General features: G+C 42.6%; 1 protein-coding gene across 3 annotated transcripts; it reads left to right on the top strand.

The window, feature by feature from the left end:
• The first annotated feature begins 4,202 nt into the window (after positions 1-4,202).
• On the top strand, positions 4,203-16,208 carry tsku (tsukushi small leucine rich proteoglycan homolog (Xenopus laevis)). Of its 3 annotated transcripts, none has more exons than XM_037084952.1 (3): positions 4,203-4,385; positions 12,253-12,564; positions 13,248-16,208. In XM_037084952.1, the coding sequence occupies exons 2-3, from the start codon at positions 12,259-12,261 to the stop codon at positions 13,986-13,988; spliced, it is 1,047 nt and encodes a 348-aa protein (XP_036940847.1). In that variant the 5' UTR covers positions 4,203-4,385; positions 12,253-12,258; the 3' UTR covers positions 13,989-16,208. The 3 variants fall into 3 exon arrangements, with proteins under 3 accessions (XP_036940847.1, XP_036940840.1, XP_036940855.1); XM_037084945.1 differs by lacking the exon at positions 4,203-4,385 and adding an exon at positions 5,436-5,860; XM_037084960.1 differs by lacking the exon at positions 4,203-4,385 and adding an exon at positions 11,494-11,538.
• The last annotated feature ends 169 nt before the right edge of the window (positions 16,209-16,377 follow it).

The following is a 16,377-nucleotide window of genomic DNA, read 5'->3' as shown; positions in this document are numbered from 1 at the left end:
AGCAGGCCCGTTTGCGGTATCATCAGTATGGGGAGGCCAGTGGCAGCTACAGGCCCATTCAATCAAATCCCTCCAAAGTGACCCGGGGCCAATAGGTGTTACTCACTAATCCATTTTCAGTGAGGCACACTATAAGAGGATTGACAGCAGGCCTTAGTCCGCTCTAAAAGCTTTGTTATCGTGCAGGCTTGGAGAGCCAACCAGGCCTTCCACGTCACGGACCTGTAGTCACAAGTCACTCCTTCCCTATTAGATTCCACTTAACGGTGTGATTGATGTAGTGAACAAACACTTTTCTGATGTGCAGACCGGGGTCATTTTTTTTATTTATTTTTATCTCGCCATGGAGACACCTCAGCCTCATGGCACTGTAGGACACCTGAACCGCGCTGTAATTGGTCTAATATGCCCACGGTGCAGCAGATTAAAATGAATCCTGGCCCTGGTGGGGATGGCGGTAATTAAAGCTAACGAAGGGCTCTCCCTGTGGGTCCCCTGGTGTTTCTGCTGCGTTTTGCCCGCGTCAGGCTTTTTACTCGAAAAGACTCCACCAGGGTGACGCAGCCGCAGCCGCTAAATGATCCCCCGGAACAGCTGGTTGCCACAACATCAACCTCGCATGACAGTGCTCCATGCACAACTGCGGGCTGGATGGATGACATAACAGAACCGTGAGGCACTGATGAGACTGTGAATATCACAAAGCAAACAGCTGCGAAAATACGTCAGAAATCTGGTGTTTTTTTTGTTTGTTTTTTTTTAAAGCAGATCCTTCAGGTTCAGGTGCCTCCGCGCCCTGATACCATGGTACGGTGTGTTTATTAGTCAAGAGCACTACAAAAATGATCCATTTCAGCCTGAACAAGTGATGTTTCATACTTAGTGACTGTTAAAATAATTAGGAAGGGATATAAGTTTCATTATGTATGTTTCAGGTGACAACCAAGGATTCAGGTAACCAAGGTGAATGCCTCAACCAACACCAGACAGACAGACAGACAGACAGACAGACAGACAGACACTGTGTGTGTGTGTGTGTGTGTGTGTGTGTGTGTGTGTGTGTGTGTGTGTGTGTGTGTGTGCGTGTGTGTGTGTGTGTGTGTGTGTCTGGAGGACAAATTCAGTTCTGACTGCTGGGCACAAAAGGCAGCGAGTCCGTACAGAAACATCACATTTGTGCAGCGGGAACACTGCGCTGCATTGTGCGCACATGGAGCTGGAAAGTGATTCCACCTTTGTTGACCCATATCCCACATAAGCTGATGAGCCTCTTAAACATACCACCTTGACAACGCTGTCCCGCATCCAGGAATAGAGGACAGAAGAGACGACTCAGCGCTATGCACCGAGCGAGCAGTGAACGCAACACGTCTGATGCCGCTCGCACGGCTTGTCCCCCCCACAAGCGAATAAATAAATAAATAAATAAATAAATAAATAAATAAATAAATAAATAACGTGAAAAAGTAGTGTCGCGGAATAAAAAGCGATGCAAAACAAAATGCGTAATGATTAGAAACGTGCAACATTCAACGTTCTGAAATGCTGCGTGGGTAAGAAGGAGATAAACAGGTCCTTGGGTAACACAATAAATGAGGAGATGGTGTGGAAAAAATATCCACCGGTGACAGGTAGATAAAGACACCTGGGAGCCAAATTGCTGTGTGTTAATATTTTGAATTGTATCTGAGAGTCAATCACACCTGGCATGTCAGGGTTAAGTTCAAGGCCCCTAAAAGGAAGAGGTCATCCAAAAATAAAAACTGATTGTTACATCATTATCTACTGAACACCATGTCGATTAAAAGTCAGGTCTGTAGTCCACACAACATTTTTTGGAGCTTCGCAGCAAAACAGTATAGCAGCAATCTCCTTAAAAACAAGAGACAGGGATTTAAATGTAAAGACAGAAACTGAGAAATGAACTGTAATGGCTCCACGCAGCTTGGCTGGTGTAATCCAAATCTCCAGAAGCCTGAATATTCCAAATTCACCTCTCTTTAGCCAAAATCTTTACCGCTGGCTAAAAATGTTAGCGTGCACCCTGTCTGATGTGGCTGCACAAGCTTGACCACACATCAAGGGTGTCAGTGTATCTTTTCAAATCAGTTTGGGATCTCAGGGCTTCTGAAGACTTCTATTACTCCAGGTGAGCTGGAGCCATTTTGTGATTTTTCTAGATGGCTTTTTACGATCTTAAACAGGTCCCCATCCACTTCACTTGTTTAGGAAATTGTGTTCAGTTGTCGTGGGGCTCCAGAAATGTTTTGTGGACTACGAAACCTCCCTCGACATTCCATCCACACAAGGGTGAGGAGATGAAATCTGGATTTTCATTTTTTCGTGAACTTATCCTGCAATGGGCCATCCTTTAATGTTGCTTGGGCTACAACCAAGACTGAGGAGGGTTAGCCAGTAATTATGATGTGACCTGAATAAGATATAATTCACTCTATGAATTAAATGAATTTTTCTTGATTAGGGAGAGTAGGGTTGTATCGGGGCATGTTTGAGCAACAATTTGAGTGAAAATGCTTTTGGCTCAGACAGACTCTTAATAACATTATAGTCTCCTTTGGGACACAACATTCAGCTCTGTTCATGCAGAATCAATACAAATCTCAGGACTAACTTAAAACTGATTTAAATCAAGGATTCTGAAGAGCTGCCCAGAATAAGATACACAAACCTGGTGGTCACAGCCATGAATCAATGCTGAACGATGGAATGCTTCAGACTATTTTAATGTGGCACCTGCACTGACCTCTTATTTTCTCTTTGTTTTGTTTTTTCCAATGAATGCATTTACATGTTCAAAAGTGAGCTGCTTTCTCTGGATTGCTTCATGAGCCTTTACTGTGCAGCTGCAGACAGTTTATTAGAGGATGTTTTTAGCTCTGGCACCATCTAGTGGACGAGCCTGCAGTGACACTTATTGTACTTAGCAATAGAATAAAAGTGAATCTTGAGATTCAACTCTTTGGATGCATAGACAACCTGAGTAAATGCTTCTCTCAACTTAGATTCAATAGGGGCCATTTCCATGACGACACTCTGTATTGGCCATCCTTTTATTTTATTTTAAGGGTAATGGCAAAGATTTTATGATTTAATGCGTGTTTACTTGTATTGGTTGTATTGTATTGCATATGTACAAAGAAAAAAGTAGTATGATGCCTGTATAATACTCCAGAAGAAGCTGCGTGCAGTCTGACTGCCTCCAATGATGCCACCAGAGGGTTAAGTTGCATTGTGGCCAGGTTAGTTGCCAGGTTTTCAAAAGTAGGAAGAATGTATGAAATAAAAAAAGCGATATCTTTGATTCTGCTCAGCGGCAGTTCTAGACCACTTTAACAGGGGGGTCAGGCTGGGGCCAGTTTTTTTTGTTAGAGGGACACATAGAACCCGTGAAAAAAAGACAAATGCCTCATTCAGACACAGGAAAGTGAAACTTGGAATTTAAAAAAACCTGTAAAACTTAAAAGTTTACAATTTCAACACTTTTAATTGGGTAGTAAACACTTTATTGCCACCTTTCCCTTCAGTACAAAATCATCGCAAGAAATCTGTCATTTTATTAGACATACTCTTCATTCTGGGGGGGCCACAGGGGGGCCCGGACTCAGAGTTACGGGGGCACTGGCCCCTGTTGACCCCCACCCCCCGAAACCGCCGCTGATTCTGCTGTAACAATTTCGATAATTTGCTTTTAAACTGAGCCCAACAGCGTTCTATGAGTACAATGTGAGACTGCATTTGAAAATGTGAAACTTGGGGACAACAACTACAAACATCCACTATCAGGTGATCGCAATGTCTGCTCTATCTAAGGTATTCATTATCATTTATCACAGATTCTGAGGGGTTTTTTTGTTGTTGCTCTTATTGTTGTTCTGTTTTCAGACTGACCCTGCACCCTGTTGTCTGCCTGCCGCTGCCCTTATCTTATCTTTACACCCTTGAAGATCCCCAGACACTGCAACGAGCAAGAGACGTGTGTGTATACAAGTATCTACAAGTTGGTTAACGCAGAATAGGTTCCTCTTTCCACCGCAGCCTGCTGTGCAACAGTTACCCATGACTTGAGAGGACACAACCATCATTCTTCAGTTCCTTTTTTCCCCCCCTTTCGTTTTAGACTAAAGCTGTGTGTGTATTGTTGAGAGTGCGAGTGCAGTTTATATGGGTGTGAGCTGTGCTGTGCTGTGCTGTGATGCTGTCATGTCCTCAGGAGGAAAACAAAGGCTGAGGGAGCAGAAGACGAGCGGAGGCCCCGCAGCATTGTGTGAGCAGCAACAGATGTTCATCATAATTCACCACACTTGACCTGAGTGTTTCTGGGCCTCCTTTGAGGGAACTTGTTACAGTTTCTCATCTAACAGGAGGTAGGTTAATGTCCCCACATTTTCTATGCACACACGAGTTGTCTTGTAATAAGCTGCATTTGTCTCTTTTGTTATATTCCTGTCTATAGACTGAAACTCAGTCATTGCCCCTCATATTGTAAGGATAGCAAATATTCCTTATAATTACTTTACACAAACATGCAGGATCCATCTTTCCACAGATGTTGTTTACCACACTAATGGTTGCTTTCTTCTCACAGGCCAACTATGCAGCGTAGGCAGAAACAGGAAAAGTCTGGGTTTCCTGTTCACTTTAGTTAATCAGCTTCATCAAAATGTGAACTGCAGGCCAAATGAAACAAACCGCCGCCTTGTTGCGCAACAATGTTTTCAGCGTCTTTGCATGTGGTTTCGTTTGCGGCGTCTCCACTAGAGGGCGCACTGACAACACAGAGTGACAGACTACCTGAGACAGCAGACGGAGACCGGAAGCTACACGTGTGGGCCTTCCAAAATAAAAGCGTGAGATTGGTCGGGGGTGGACAATTTGGTGCTTTTCAGTTTCAGAGCTGGAATAATGATTGGGGCGTTCCGGGAAGATTGAAAAACAACTACGCTATTTTAACAGTACATGAAAAATAGATACAATTAATTAAACAATAACAAGAATATAATTGCAGGTGAAGCCCACATAAAAATACGGAAGGCATCTTCTCATTTCAGCAGTCAGTCTGACAGTCCTCAAATAGATCCTGTACACAGCCAGGAAATACCACTGTACCACACTTCATATTGTTTCACCCTATTAGCAGATCACACAGTCGACCCGTGTGGCAGCAGAGTCCATAAAAAGAATAGACAAGCTGGTACAAAATAAAAAAGTTTTATCATCTTGTATCAATTAAGAAGATAAAATAATAATATTATTGGTAAATAGGTTATTTTCTTCGATAGGTCTTGTGAAACCTAAGGTGTGGCTTACCTTGTTGAGTTTTAGCTAAACCAATTAGGTGAAATAATTAATTAAAAACTTTATTGTCATTAAAAGCACCATGGTAACGCAATGAAAGAACAAACATACTATCTATAGACAGGATTACAACATTTAATGGGCTTAATTCAGCTAGCGTTCGCGAGATAAACGAATGAAACCAGAGGTACACAAAACAAAACAAAGTATAAGTTGCACTTTAAGGTGTTTTACTTTGGAAATTACAGACCGGAAGTGCTCTTATTTTGTGAGCGGCCGTGCTTGACAGCGGTAGACGCGAGGCGGAGGACTTTTGTGGGATGGGAAGAGACGAGTGTGTCCCAGCGTCTTCAGCTCCTGACAGTTTCTTGCGGCGGGACATACAATACGGAGGGAGCCGCGGAGCACATGAGGACCCGAGGACACGCGAACCAGCGGGGCACGGGAGCGCTGCGGGGGTCTGGAAAATGGGAGCGGTGAAGTGAAAAAAAAAAACAAAAAAAAAACGGCCGAAGAGCGGACTGTCTGGATGAACAGCACCAAAGTAAGTTACTCTCTGAACACAGGCGAAGCGAGAGAGAGGGAAAAAAAGTCACAAAAAGTGGGACAGGGTCTTCGTGGTGTTCCTCCCGTGGTGGTCAGTAAAAGCATGAGTTCGGTCTTCGTGTCCCGGCGGCGGAGTTTCGGACACACGCCGCGGACCAGCGGACCTCCGTGGTCAGGATCAGGTTTCACGTTTTGCCTCCGCGTTCAAGAAACCGCCCCTGGTGCGTCCCGAGCGAGCTGACCGGGCTCGAGCGTGTCGTTACCGCAACACGTTGGGACGGAGGCACAAACTTTACGGGGAGCGTAAACTCCTTAAACTCCCGCGACTGATGCGCGCAGAGAGGTGACATGTGGAGCTGTGATTGACAGCCGAGAGGGGCGGGGTTGACATTGAGGGGTATTAATAACGGTGCTTAGGGAGAAACATGTCAGCGCTGTTTTGTGCAATTTCGCCCGAAAAAAAAAAGGCTGCGGCAGCGTCCTCGCCGCTCCTCGGTTTGCCACGTACGGCTGCTGGAAATCTGATCTGCAGAGGTGCCCGTGCAGGGACTGTATACCCGCCTCCTGTGGTAACTTGCCGGGACGGGGCAGTGGCTCACTGTGGTAGTGCAGCGAGGGCAGTGACTAATTCAGTCGGTCAGACCTATGAATGATACAGAAGGTGGCGGGGGAAAAGGAAACAAGTAAGAGCATGATAAGGGTTTGCTGTTGGCTGTATAACAGGAAGAGTGGTAGAAGAAGTTTGTCACTGATGTAAAAGTAGCAATAGTGCAATGAGTAACAATATTTATTTGTAAAAGTACTTTTTAATGATTCTGTCTGTGGGGTTAGATTTTTTGTGTTTGTTATAATTATTGAATGCCCACTTAGTTTATAAGGGCTAGACTGATCATGAGCCTGGCCGATCCTCCGGGCTGATGTTCTGTGTCTTTCCTATTATCAGTATTAGTGTTTTGTTTTGTTTTGTTTTTCTTTTTTTTTTCTATCAATTTGCTGATAGAAAGATGATGAATTTATAATCAGCTACTTTGGCTCTAGTCACTTAGGTTATCACATAAGTGTAGTGGAGAGTAAGTATAGAGTGGCAGAAAAAGGAAGAAATCAAGGAAAGTGCACCAAACTTGTGCTTAAGGACAGTACTTTGTTATTTTAGATCGCTGGATACTCTAAGTTTTGACAGTAAGATTTTAATTTCAACTGCAGACCTGGATTGGTTCAGAATAACAGTTTTCAGTCTCCTTAAGACCTTTAACGTGCACTGTTTCAGTGCACTGTCGTCGTTTTAGACAATGATGTTTATAGTTAAAGTATAAAAATATCCTGTGTCCAGTACATATCTTTGTCACAAATGTTTGACATACGGGCTTTGAGGGATCACATCAGCTGATGATGTCAGAGTTTTTTAGTTTTCACTTCCCTTCGAGCTTAGTGATTTAGCAGGGTTTCCATGATATAGCTGACAGAACTTCAGCTGCTGGTAATGACTTTATACTGTTGGGTGATATAATCTAACTATGCATCTTGTCTTATAAACAGATCGTAGCTTGTTCTCAGGTCAAATCTTAATCAACAAAACAAACTGGCAACTGAAGCTATGAGATGAATGTAGGATGTGGAGTAAAACAACATCATTTCTCTCTGGAAGGTCGTGGACTAGATGTGGAAGATGTTTCTCAAAGAAAAAACTGAAGTAAAGTATAAATATGTCAGAACTGCAGTACTGAAGTACAGTACTGGAAGCTGCCTTCACTACTTTTATAATACAAGAAGAGGGCTGAGGGGTTTTGCTGCTTCTTATCCTCTCGTAAGTTAGACCGTTGAGATCAACTTCGGCAGTTTGTTGTGTCAGATGATACAGCCATGTTGTTATTGGCTGAAATCAACTTAGGAAAAAAAGTCAGGAGTCTTGTCTTAGGTACACAAAATTAAAGGATTAAAGTTCATCGTCTTTTAGCCAGAGATCGGCCTACAGGGAAGTTAAACTATTACATCAGACTGTCTCTTGACAAAAGCGGTTATTATAACCAGACCATGCAGTTAACCACACCTCCGGTGAATCTTTCATCACTTTTTCTGAATGACTGTCTCTCCCAGCCTCGCTGAAATGTACTTTGATGAATTTGATCAGTCTCCTTTCTCTTGAATTGATTTATTCACCATCATTGTAGGCATCCCATTGGTGCCTAATTGTTTTAAAACACTTAAGTACCATCAGTTTAATTTAAGCTCACTGCCTCGTCCTCAGCGTCATGCATTAATTTGGCCTAAAAGGATTAGCGTGGCATCCATCTTCTAATTACACAGTTTTCAGCCTTCAACTGGAAGATTAAATTGGGAGAGAGCGGTCTCAATGACATGAAGGATACATCAGAAGAAGAGAAGAGGATGTTGAACAAATTGAGGGCTCGATGACATGTGACTTAGATGCAAATGAATGTTTTAAATGGGATAACCAAAGTAGATCATCAGTCTGTCTTCTGCTTTAAATGCACAGTTTCTCAGTTGTTTTTTCTGCATTTTGATAAAGAAAAAGTCAGCTGGGAAAAAAGTTACTTGACTTAAGATAAGTATATTGCTTGTGGGCAATAAAAAAATGTGCTTTATATTCGCTGTTGACATATTTAATTATTGCCTTTACAGTGATGTCACGATAATGATGATAATGGTAATAGGATTATCACAATAAAAGTTTGGCAAAAGTCTGCATGGGACTAAGTTGTAGTTTAGTCAAAATTGTGCGATGAAAAGTATACAGTAGCTGTAAAATGGTAAATAAATAGTAATACAACTAATGGCTGATGATCCTCAGAGGACAGCAGGGGTTGTTGTGCTTCTTTCCCAGGATAAGAAGGTGTGAAGAGGCCTCTGAAAGTGAGAAGGTGTTGGGGCGTGACTTCACAGGTCTTTGCCAATTGTCCACTCAGGGGGTTCGCAGCCCAAACGGCCGTTGCCTTTGGGTAATTGCAGTAGTTAGACTGTGTCTGATTTGAAGGCAGCGGCAACAGCAGTTTGCTGTTAGCTGAGATTTATTGGCAGGAGGTTGAGAGGAACAGCTGGCGCAGAAAGTTCACAATCCGCGCTGAAGTAACAGATGGAGCAGAGGACGCTGGAAAAGAAGGAGGGACGAATGAATGTGGGTGCAAAACCACACGGCGATGACGAGCTGCTGCTGATGGGCGGTGTGGTAGAAAAACGTATGACCACTTGGTTTTACTGGCAGTTTCCCATGTTTAGTCTGCATGTGGTGTAATTTCTGGGCTGTCTTCCTCAAAGATATCGGCATGTAGTAGGTTGATGAAAAATTCTGCGGAGGCAAGGCTGGGTGGAATGATAGAGCAATCTTTATTAAAACAGACTTGAGCCTAGCATCCGAGCAGAGTGTGGCCACACATCTGATGTTCTCCAATCTAGGGCAAAGTAATGCCAAACGTTTTTGCCCTTCTTGCCCTATCAGAACTCCTATGCCTTTGCTCTTAGGAATTCTACCAAGTGCCACCCCCCGTCTCTACTCGTGGGACCCTTCTTAAAGTCCCTTGGGCGGTACCTGCTTACTCCTAATTGGTCACTGCGGTGGGTTGAAGGTTCATCTCCCATAAATGACCAAATCTGTTACTGTCCCTCCTTCGGGCTTGTACTCCAAAATTACCTAGATGAGCCCTCTATCCTTTTCTGGAGATGTGCGTGTTTAAATATCATCCTCCATCTGGAACAGGAGTCAGACTCCATTTTAGTCCTTATAGTGGCCTTGTCCCCTGCTAACCTTTGACCCACACACAGCTGAATGCTGACTCCAAGGTCTCTTGGAGCTGTGAGCCCCGTATTGTCTGCATTCCCTAACTCACACAAGGAGGAACAGGTTAAATTTAAACTGAGTTGAATTAAAGGCCAGAATGTGTTGCCGTCCAGAATCCTCAGTGGCTTGTTTGTGGTTTCCCACCAAGGCTGATCTCTTTTGAGGCCTGCAGATTGCTTGAGGTTAGATAAAACTTGTAATTGCAGAGAGGGCATAGAAGGACCTTTTGATCTTTATTAAATCAGCCAATGATGTGATATGTACACAACCATGGGTTGAATATTATTTAGCTTCTCAAGAGCTCAGGCAGAAAACATCTGGTTAAACTTTGTTCAGCGGGTGAAAGATTTGTATCCTCAGCTTAAGTGGTAAGAAGAGGAACTTGCCCATTCCTGTTTGGTCAACAGCTACACAGCTGACAGACTCTAGCCTACTCTCAAAACACACACGGACCATAATTGACATAATGCATTCCTTACCACCTTATCCTAAACCATCACAACTAATTGCCTAACGCTAAACCCTCACCCTGAGCTCAACTTAATTGTAACCTCACCATTAAAACCAATTCTTTATTTTACCAAGGGGCTCCACTGGTGGAAGCGCTCCCTCACTGTGGTTTGTAGAAGGTAGCTCACTATAGAAGGTGACGGATGGATGGTTCATCCAATCAGCTGTTGATAAGCTTTGTGTCCCTTCCCACAATGGTTTCACTTCACAGATGGTTATGTAACAAGCTGTCTGTGCTTCAGGTTATGCAGTAGGTACATGTGTATACACTCACACATGCACACACATAATCAGGAAATCAGTGCATCCGGGGACTAGAGACTACTTCAAATGATGACGTTATTATTGTAATTTTTAAAAAGTTAACAAAAACTTGTGTTTTCAGTCACTTAACCATTTTTAGCTTGTTTTCTTTGCATTAAGATTTCCTGGATTTAGTTGAGAGGCACTTTAAATCTACTCTGTCACCATTTAAAGTTAAATTCTTTATGCAGAATAAGATAACCGTGACTGAACTCTCACCTCAAAGAGTAAAACATGCATGACCCATGTACTTTCGATGTCACAAATGCCCTACACTAAAATGAGTCAGATGATTACATCATAGTAACAGACATTCTCATTATGAAAAAAGCAGCCAATAAGTGAGGTCATGGGTCAAAACTAAAGAAACACAGCCGAGTCTTAGCAGACTTTGAGCCATTGTAATCAGCCTGCATATGTTGACCCACAAGTTCTATGTAGGCTTGCAACCTCATCCTCTTACATAAGCCTAGATGAATAAGTTAACCCCTATTGGATGATATGCCTGATTACAGCCATAACCTGAGTCACTTAGCACATCATTACTGCATACTGTCTGTCTGAATTTAAAATTCACGTCACACCGAGGATTACAGAGCTTTTAATTCGACTGATTTTTTTGCAGGAACATACCCTGCATTTCTCTGAAAGTTTGGATTTTCTTCTTAAGAAATTGAACTGAATTTTGAACAAAAGTGCGCTCGGAAACTGCTTTAAGAATACAACAACACCTCCAAGAATATGAGAAAACAAACAACAAGTTATACAATTCTGCATAAGATTTTGAGCTTTGAGGCTCTATTTAACTGAACATAGTGCTGTAAAACTCTGGATGGTATCTCACACACACACTCTGCTGTGTCATGCCTGGGCCACTTGGCTGTGACTGGTCATGTGCACCTGTTGCACAACTCTTCACCTCTGTCCAATTTTCTTACTTATTTAAGTGTTTGCGTGCGCGTGTGTACTGTACACGTTGCTCAAGTTGAACTTGGTGAGCACCATTCATTTACACACAGACTGACACACATAGAGGGACAGCAACAGCTGCAGAAACAGTTCAGAGAAAGGTATGACAGGTTCTTCTCTGGTTTTAAACAAAACTTTAGCTTAACTTTAACTTTAGTGTGGAGTTTGTAATTTATACTGTAAAGTGTTGTTTCATAATTTGATTGTGTTTGCTATGTTTCCTTTATTTGGGAGGGGGGTGGTTGAAGTCTCCTCTACTTTGGCATTAGACCATATGAAAGTATAATTTTTTAGAAGGAGAAGTTGTCTGCAGTAGTTTTATTTTGTCTGAATGCAATGAGAATGTGCTCAGAAAGTGGGCACATCCCATTTTCTAACAGGCTAACAGAGATGAGCCACTCCAATTTTACGTCTAACAATCATGCATACAGAGCAAACGAAGACGGAGCAAATGAACTCTTTGATCAAAATAAATTAGGTCACACCCGTTGGGAAGCCAAGAAGGAGGGGAAATTGGGGCTACTCAAGTTGCACAAATAAAAGCTTAAATTCTTCTCACAGAGCTCAGTAAATACCTTGAAGGGCACATCGGGGCAGGGACAGCTCCTCCAGTTTCTAACACAAACAAGGTGGTCTTTTTAATTAGTTTGGACTAAATGTACTGATCTTATCTGGTGACTGAAGTTTTGCATCTTTCTTTCTCTGACTGTAGCTTGAAAGCTGTTTTGAACATGATAACATATGTTTTTTACTCCTACCTCTGTGAGACTGGCAGGTTAAAAAGATTTTGAATGTAATTATTGCTTTCTCTCCAGGCTAGAATGGCACTCCTCCTGTGGCTCAGCCTATCACTGCTGGCCTCTGTCCAGTCCAGCGCCGTCAAGAACTGCCACCCGGGTTGCCGCTGTGAGGTGGAAAGCTTTGGCCTGTTCGACAGCTTCAGCCTGACCAGAGTGGACTGCCGAGGGCTGGGACCCAGCACCGCCATGCCCATCCCCATCCCACTGGACACTTCTCACCTAGACCTGTCCTCCATCACCATGGGCCCACTCAGTGACACCATGTTAGCTGGTCCGGGCTACACTACCCTGGTTAGTTTGGACCTAAGCAACAACCATATAACAAAGGTCAGTGGTTGATGGACTGTTTTTGTCTATGATGAGACTATGAACTTTTGGTGTTACAGAGTGATATATTTGGACACAACTGAGTTAATGAGAGAAAGTATATCGGACATATATTTATTAGGGGGTCCAGAAACAAAATGCCAGATCAATGCTAATGTTGCTTCTTAACTGCTGACTGTGTGTGCTATGTTTTAACATTTTAAGGGGTCAATCACACAGAGACTCCACAGAGTCATTACTGGTGCAGTAGCATTAAAAAGACTTGGGTTAGATAAAAATATCCATCCCTCATATGTGATTGATGTAATGAAAAGTTGTTATAAATAAATAAATACATTTCTTTACATTCTATTTTAACTTTTAACAACTGCAAGAAAAACATGAAAACAAGAAAGTGGTGTCTGGTCCTTTTCCCTTTCCCTAAACAGTGGCTTTGCTGGTGATGCCTTTCTGGTGATATGTCTTTTTGTTTTATTTAAATGACATTAGAGCACAGATCATTTTATCTGAATGAATTTGTGTATTTTACAGGAGTCATTAGAACTAATATACAATATATATAGTATTATATAAGATATATATGTCAGCTCTCACAGTATGTTATTAGTTCACTCTATCTACAACTTGTATCTCTGAACTTATCTTTCTTTTTGTTCTGCTCTCCCTTGCCTTCACATTTTCAGATAAGCCCCAATGCTTTGTCCAAGCTGCGTTATCTGGAGTCTCTGGATCTCAGCCAAAACCACCTGGAGAGCCTCTCCCCGAGCTGTTTCTCCAGCCTCCCTTTGGCTGAGGTTGACCTCAGCCACAACAGCTTCCAAGAGTTCGACATGGACGTGTTCACCTCTAAAGTCAATGGCGAACCTCTCAACGTGGATCTGTCTCATAACAAGCTTGTGTCGGTCTCCATGACTTTGCATGGAAGAGTACTACACATTCAAAGCTTAAATCTGTCAGCAAATCGGCTGTTGAGCGTACCGAAGCTCGGAGGTCTTCCACTGAGGTACGTCAATCTAGATGGTAACCCCATCGCCCGCATCAAGGAGGGGGCTTTTGCTCAGCTGAAAGATCTGGTGTATTTATACATCAGTGGCCTCCCCGAGCTTCAGGAAATCGAGCCACACAGCTTCAAGGGCCTGCAGAGCCTGCAAGTTCTGGATCTCTCAAACAACCCCAAGCTCAAGAATCTGAGCCCTGCGGTCTTCAGCGGACTGGACTCACTGCAGGAGCTGAACTTGTCTGGCTCCGGTGTGGTGTCCTTGCCAAATAACATGTTGACCCACTTGCCCAGTATAAAGAGTATTACACTGAGAGAAAGCACCCACTGCTGGAGGACCCAGAAACAGGGGCAGTTCCACCGGCAGCTGGGTCAGGTCCAACACAACGAGGTGCTCACCTGTAATGTGGAGGGCGTTGTGTTGTGAGGCTGTGGACATGGACCGCTCCTGAAGGGGCCAGTAAACTCACCGGGGGGTTGAAAAGGTTCTACTCCGAGCTTTTCAGAGTTGGATTAGAGGAGGCTGTGTCCGACCGTTTGTGTGTCTTTCTGAAACTGAGGATCTGACGTTCACACCGACTTTATTCCTTGACACAACTATTTCTCTAACATTTCATATGTGCAACCGAGTTCAACACCAAGTAAAGATGTTCTCCATCATCCCCATTTTAAACAATACTGCAACCCATGATGGCTGGTTTTTTTTTTTACTCCGCCTTCTTTTGTAGTCATACTTAACAAAGGTAACACTTTCCGATGTGGTCCAACAGCGCATTGCACAATCTAGTTCTGATAGAGAATATCCTCCAGCCCTCACAATCTTGATGCCAGAGCCGTGCCTTATCGTCTTTGATATGCAAAGCAATTTTTTGTGATACCCCTACTTAATTACCTCTGTTCTGAGGCGAAATGGAATATGTCTTAAAGGTTTAATGTAGCCTTCATGAACTCGTGTACCTTCTCTGAAACACAAAGACAAAATGTTGTCTGTGATAGCACAGAGCTGTTTCTCTTCTTGTGTATGTTAAATTGGTAGAGAGCCTTTCATCAAACCAAAACTTAAAGCAATGTTTTTACATCATGTACTTCATTTAAAGTGGGACCATATTAAGAGTTATTTGCACTTTTTCCCAGTCATGGTATATATTTTTTTAACGATGCACTTACACATGGCCGAAATCTCACCCAGCCTAACATAAAACCAGCAAAGCATCGCTCATAATATCCAGACTGAAGAATATTTTATGACTGTTGACCACTACGATTTTTTTCATTTGACTTTGAATGTGATGCTTTATTGGAACGGTTAAAGGGAGAGTTTTGGGAAATGCACATATTCACTTTCTAGAGGTGAGTTAGATCTGAAGATTGATAGCTTCAAGCTAGTATAGCTTAGCACAAAGACTGGAAACAGGGAGAAAGAGCTAGCATTATACTGTCCAACAGTACTAATCTACCTATCAGCATTAAATCTCAGTAATTAACACGTGTCTTGTTTGTTTAAGCTATTGAACAGCAAAGTAAAAAAAAGCAACCAGCAAAGATCCCCCACACAACTACACACTGTTGTTTTTACCTTTTGAGTGTTCTGTGTATAGAGAAATTAGATATAATCTGTTAATAAGATGGATTATTTTTCTTTTGGTCAAAGCCCGGCTCACTGTTTGCACCTGTTTCCACCTGTTTCCTGTCTTTGTTCCCTGCTAAACTATCTGGATTATCATGGCTGCTGGCTGTAGCTTCATATTTACCTAACAGACAATCCGAGTGGTGTCAGTGTTCTTATCTAACTCTCGGTGAGAAGGCTAATGGTGTCCCTCCCAAAAATGTGAAACTGTAAAATCCAAGGACTAGGATTCTTTTATTGAGCGCGGTCTGGTTGGGAAACTTCCAGTAAAGTCTTGTTACAGACACTGTAACTAAACCTAGCCGAGTGTGAAGATCTTTTCTTCTAACACCCACAAAATGACCATTTCATTACTTGAATTAGTCTCCATGAATACAAGCCTGAGTCTGACAACTCGTCCATTGTGTCTGGAAAATGAAGCCTCATAATGAGCCAAGGTTCGGTGCACAGCCTTTGCAAAATTAGGTTCAAACAGCCTTTGACATCTCACTCAGTGACTTGTGTTTTGTTTGTTTTGACTGAACAGGAGTAAACAAACATGTGACCACGTTGACCCGGACTTTATTTTGACCTGCTGTCAAATCAGTCTCCAGTTGAGCAAGACCGCTGTTTTTTTTTTGTTTGTTTTTTTTTAACACAAACATTGACCAATGAAGTATGGCAACTTTCACAGGTGATGAAGCGATGCCAGCATGTTGATGTCGATGACTGAACCGCACGCTGCACTGTGCTGTCTTGTGTAGCCTTACCTTGGCATTCCTGTGGTGTTTCCGTGGACCTAAGGGGACGATCAGCCTCGAGACTGCATGTTAGGGTTTTTGAATGTCAGCAACGTGTAAAAGGCTCGTGGCCTTCAGTGTCTTGGTTTGGAAATTTTCAAAAGAAATCCACCTTTTTAGTCAGATAAGCCTGGTCTCGGTGTAGAAGTTTGCACATGTGTGTATGTAACTATATTGTATATAACTTTATATATACTGTATATGAATCATATGTGTAATAAAATGACTATTCTCACAGTTGCGTGAAGTGGCTGTTTGAAGTAAGAAATGACAAACAATTGTTAGGTGTGTCGGCGAAGGAGGGTAAACACACATTAAAAAGAAAACCACAAACGAGGACAGAACGTGTCTGGGTCAACGCTGTATTTAACAGTTTGCATGAGATCCTGTTTTTCAAAGCAAAGCGTGAT

The sequence above is a fragment of the Acanthopagrus latus genome, chromosome 2, assembly GCF_904848185.1.
Source record: "Acanthopagrus latus isolate v.2019 chromosome 2, fAcaLat1.1, whole genome shotgun sequence".
NCBI classification, from domain to species: Eukaryota; Metazoa; Chordata; class Actinopteri; order Spariformes; family Sparidae; genus Acanthopagrus; species Acanthopagrus latus.
The sequence above is the reverse complement of the archived record's forward strand: the minus strand, read 5'-3'. Positions and strand labels throughout refer to the sequence as shown.